This window comes from Pocillopora verrucosa, chromosome 8 (genome assembly GCF_036669915.1).
Source record: "Pocillopora verrucosa isolate sample1 chromosome 8, ASM3666991v2, whole genome shotgun sequence".
Lineage (NCBI taxonomy): Eukaryota > Metazoa > Cnidaria > Anthozoa > Scleractinia > Pocilloporidae > Pocillopora > Pocillopora verrucosa.
Window position 1 is genome coordinate 13,234,936 of NC_089319.1, and position 5,316 is coordinate 13,240,251.

At 39.1% G+C, this 5,316-nt stretch overlaps 1 protein-coding gene across 1 annotated transcript; it reads left to right on the forward strand.

Moving 5' to 3' along the window:
- The first annotated feature begins 205 nt into the window (after positions 1-205).
- LOC131798581 (trypsin-3) lies at positions 206-4,590 on the forward strand. The gene is made up of 5 exons (XM_059116245.2): positions 206-336; positions 1,614-1,806; positions 2,059-2,633; positions 3,741-3,863; positions 4,449-4,590. Exons 1-4 carry the CDS (start codon positions 258-260, stop codon positions 3,860-3,862), a joined length of 969 nt encoding a protein of 322 aa, XP_058972228.2. The 5' UTR covers positions 206-257; the 3' UTR covers position 3,863; positions 4,449-4,590.
- The last annotated feature ends 726 nt before the right edge of the window (positions 4,591-5,316 follow it).

The window sequence follows — 5,316 nt, forward strand, 5'->3', positions numbered from 1 at the left end:
GTTTCTCTTAGTTTAGCTGCAACTGGCAGCATGACCACCGACAGCTGTGCTCAGAGCCTTACAAAAGTAATCAAACAGATCAGAAGGAGCAGAAACAATGCAGTGTAGTCAGTTTACTCACTCTTTCTTTTCTATAGTGTTTTCAATCTTAAAATAAATAAGGTTGTTAGATTCTTTGTACGTTGTATGAACAGATTTTTATCTTCGTCATTGATCATCAGGGAATATATGGTGAGAAATTTGGATCATCTTGTTAGATGCATTTTGCCTGCCTAAACATGAACGTATTATTGTTGATTTGTTCGTGTATTCTAAGCACTTTTGAGCTCGCTGAAGGTAAGATTGTTCCCTTTCCTACAAACTCCTGCTCTTAATAATAATTGTTTAAAGCGCTGTGTGACGATTTGGGCATTTTGAAAATTTCAGTCAAAGCTCGTAATTTCCTGCTTTTCATTTGCAACTGATCCGATTCTTAAAATGTTCTCCAATCTTGGCCACTCTGCTCATTATCGGCTTGTTTAGTGTTTTCTCTTTTAACTTTTTTAATCCTATGTTTCTTTTAAATTTTCTTATTACTCGACGTAGAAAAATAGGCAAAATGGAACTGGGAAGTTTTATATATTTTTTGCACGTGTTTGCTTTGGAGATGTTGGAAACTATAGTACAAAACAGGCATGGTCTGCGTAAAAATTTGTTTTTGTTGATGAAAGCTTGAGCTTTAAGCTTTCGATTTGTAGCGAGGAAGGCATATGCATTGGCATAAGATCGTAAGGGGGGTCTTAGGGTGTGCCGCCCAATTTTTCAAAAGTGCCTTTTAATTCGTCTAAGGTAAACAACGGGATGTTCAACTAAGAAATTTAAAGTTGTTCTATTGTATCGAAACTGAATATTTGCCAATCAATCCGTTTAAATCGAAAGCATATAAACCAGACCAGGAATATACTGCTGGTTTTGGTTCATTATCAACACATCTACCATAAAAATCTGCTCCACTGTCAACCACTGCCATGACCTTACAGACCAGAAATCCAATGATTTCGTCTGCATTTCACCTAAACCAATGGTGCATGTATAAGCATTGCATTACACGTATCAGCTCATTGAAGGAGCGGTGCCTGTTACAGAAATTACGGTCCATCAGTGAAAGATTGAATGGATGTTTCAACATAGTGCATGTATAAGCATTGCATTGCACGCATTAGCTCATTGAGGAAGCGGTGCCTGTTGCAGAAATTACAGTCCATCAGTGAAAGATTGAAGTTTATCTTTTCAATGATTTATGATTTATAAGCCCTATCCCTTAGATAGGTAATGCAAAAACGATCATAATTTACTTCATTTTATTTTATTTTTTTTGCGTTTTAGACCATTATTTCAACATCAAACCGAATTTCATGACCAGTTACTGACTTACGAATTTTCCAGTGAAACTGCTTCTATTTCATTGCCTATTTTCTTTTTCCGTATACTTCTTTGGTTAAATGCATGCTTAATCTTTAAAATGTGGTAAGTCTGTTTAAGTCAATGGAAAGGTGCCTTTTTTGTGATTGTATCATGATATTATCAGGTTATTACATGGTAACTATTTAATTTTGTTTTACATGCTTGAGCAGGAAATTGCGGTTCTCGTCCAATCACCAGAATTGTGGGTGGTCACGAGGCTGCTATAAACAGTTGGCCATGGCAAGTTATGTTGAGGTATTCGTCTGGTTTCCCTTTTTGTGGAGGATCTCTCATCGATCCGAGTTGGGTTGTAACCGCAACGCATTGCGTAACAGACACACACCATTCTAGTGTTAAAGTCAGGTAACTTATCTGCTTCTTCAGCATCTTCCAATACTGAATATTCTATCAATAGTCTATAAATAATGTTTTTCTTACAAGTCTTTGAAGTTTATTTACCCGAACACATTCACTGCTAATTCAGTTCGAATTTCTTTAACTCCATTTATCTAAGCCCATCCCCCTTTATTTAAGTAATTTTGTCTTCTTCTACAGCCTAAGGCCTTCAGTGGCTAAAAAGCAGTCCTCCTCTAACAGTTTTTATTGTAAAAATAGGTTGGGCGCTCACAGCCGCGTGGGTGAAACTGTTGGAACTGAGCAAGACATTGACGTTGCGGAGATTATCACCCATGAAAAATACCATTCCCCTCTGAGATATAGTCACGACATTGCCCTTCTCAGATTGGAAAAGCCCGCCAAGTTAGGCAAAGGAGTCGGTCTTGTCTGCTTGCCAGATCTCAATCTACCTCTTCCATTAGACGACCTCAACAAGAGAAAGAAGTGTTGGATCACAGGGTGGGGAAGACTATCCTCTGGTGGTGCTGTCCCTTCAGTTCTACAGCAGATTGATGTACCACTGGTGTCAAAGCAGCGCTGTTTGAAGGGGTACCCAGGAGAGATTCACGACTCCATGTTGTGTGCAGGCCTAGACCAGGGTGGCATAGATGCCTGCCAGGGTGATAGCGGTGGTCCTCTTGTTTGCGAGTTCAATGGAAAATGGTATCTGGAGGGGGTGACAAGCTGGGGATATGGGTGCGCTGCGCCAGGAAAGTTCGGTGTCTATGCTAAGGTTCGGAATCTGCACTCCTGGATCTCAAAAAAGATAACTGGGGTTGTGCCACCGAAGCCAGGTATGTCAACTGACCTCTTGAACCCAGCTAGATTTCTCCGCTGATGGATAAAAAGTTTATTTTGGAAGGCTTCGTCCAGAGAATTTGGTTTCATATCCAAACCACATTCACCCGTCTATAATTACGGGACAGAGTAATGGTAATTCATTTATTGATTACTTCTAGAAGAGAGAGAGACTTAAAAAGCTTGTCTGAAAGTTTTAGACCTTGAGATACAAACATTAATCCCTCTACTAAGCCCTTTAAGAACTTGTCTTTGTCCATAAGGCAATCTATTGGAGATGCATTTTCATTTCGAGGGGTACTCGGAGCCGGAAGGATTGGTGGGGGGCAATAACAAGAACTGAACGTGAGTTACAAACACTTTGGCATACGACGAAACTCACCCAGTTTATTTATTCTATACGCCAAAATTTCCAGTAAAGAATAATCTCTGCCGTATAAATAATGCCATTGTCACAAACAACTTTAACACTCCCACTCAAACTGTTGAAATGCTGAAGCGATAAAAGGTATGTTAGGGCTATATCGCCCGATAATCCCCTTTCGAAGTTGTACAAAATCAATTTTTTAAGTTAACAGAGCAACAAAATCCTTCAATTTATAACATTCGACCTCACAAGTCAATCGGTTTTGATACTATGCGGAGGCACGTTCACTGTAGGTAACTCAAACAGAGGATTAATTTATGCCCCGATCAATTCGAAGCTTCAACAAACCCCGACCAACGGGCATTTGACTGTCGTCCATGCCAAGGGGATGGGGGGGATTTGAACCGGACCTGTCTAGTATTTCCAACGGAATAAACGTGTATCATCTTGTAATGTGGCCCAGAAGAAAAAGTCTACAAGAAAGTCATGGTCGCTAATCATGCTTTTTATCAAAAAATTGAAGATGTATCCGACATTTGAATGGGGCATTTGAACATAGAGGAGTGGGAATTTAAGGGAGCCAATCTTCAAAAGATCAAATGCCCCAGGGATTGCCCGGGGGAGCAGGGGGGAGGTTGAAGCTTCGAATTGATCGACTCGTTAATTTTCCCACCTACCACGTAATTCTTTACACCTTATCAATTCGAACAATAACAAATGCCTTTTTCCAACCTAGATTGCAAAGACAGCGATGCTTTTGCCAGTCAGTGTCCAACTTTAGCAGGATATGAAGGCTACTGTAAAGACCATCATGAGTGGACCAGGAAGTATTGTGCCAAGTCGTGTGGCTGGTGTTAGTGTGAGTATTCATGAACGCTAATTCAACTTTAAATTGCATCTTAAAAGAAACAAGCAAATTTTGAGGGAAACTCTTTCCAAAGACAAACGTATCTTGCACATTCCAGCAAGATTTGGATACTCAGCGTTTTCCCTCGCCCCTGTCCTAAAGGTTTATTAGAACAATTCAGAATCATTCCAAAGTTATATCGAGGTGTTACCCGAGAACTTTTATCTTTTCACTTAATTTAAATACAATTTGAAGGTTATACATCATTCACTCCCAAGATCTGATAAATATTTCTCCCCTCTTGCTGATACAGATTTCCGTATACATAAGGAACGAGAATTTGGTGTTAGATCAAGATAACAACTTCTACTTGATAAGTCTGAGTATTCCTATTTCGTTTTTGCTGGATAAGTTATGGAACATATAGGGAGATGTTTCATGTCATTTCCTTTTAAGAGTTACAGGGTTAAAGCATATTTTTTACCTCAGTCATCAGTTAGGTGATTGCCTTCATTCGGTCAAAGTTTTCCATATGATCAGCTGCAGTAGAAACAAAATGATACGGTCAACTAAAGGCTTCTTTTTTATATTTTGCAGAGGAACGCAAATTTGGATGCACGCTCAAGCGTAAGCCATTTTCTTCAACACCAAAGTTGGGGTCGGAATAAATCCCGTATTTAGAAGTTTATAGCAGTGGTTGTTAGTTGTGGAAAATAAAGTTGAAAAAAGTTTAAGTTGACTTTCTTTGTTGAAATATATATACATTTTTTCTAGTTAGCCTAGCATAGCTGCTTTGTTGTTGTCATCATTGTTCTTGATATGTCTTATTTCGTTTTTTAAGCATCTTTTTCTTGCCAGCTCAAGATTGCCTACTTTCTACCCACTTAAAAAAATTGTCTTACTTCCCCATAAACATTTGATTCAACTTTCAATAACCCTGTACTCGCCCCTGGCCGAAAAACACATGGAGCGCACTTCGATCGAGTGTCGTAAAACCAAAATAGTTACGATGGCAAATCAGAACTCAGAGTGAAAACAACGACAACAAACTGCCTAAAGCGCGGGAAAACGAAGGTGACTAAGTCGCGATTGATTTAGTTTTGCAGCTGATTGGTGAAAAGAGTGGCGCGAATTTTCTTGACTAGTCACATGCAAAATCAATGCAATTTCGAATTACTTTCGATACCAAATGAAAATCGCTCTTAATATTTCATGGGGTTGGCCTTACAAAGCCGCAAAAGCTCAAGGTTGTCCTGTAATTGTTTACTGGAGAGCTGAAATTTTTGTAAAGGGTTAAGCGTTCCTTGGAAACGACAAGAAATGACGCAGATGAATCATAATGAAAACTTCTTGCTGTCAGGCTTCAATATAAAGCTGGTAACCATTTCCCGGGTGGAGCAGGTAGAATTATTTGTGGTCATATAACTCTTGAAAATAAAACATTCAGCGAGATAAATATGTTTTA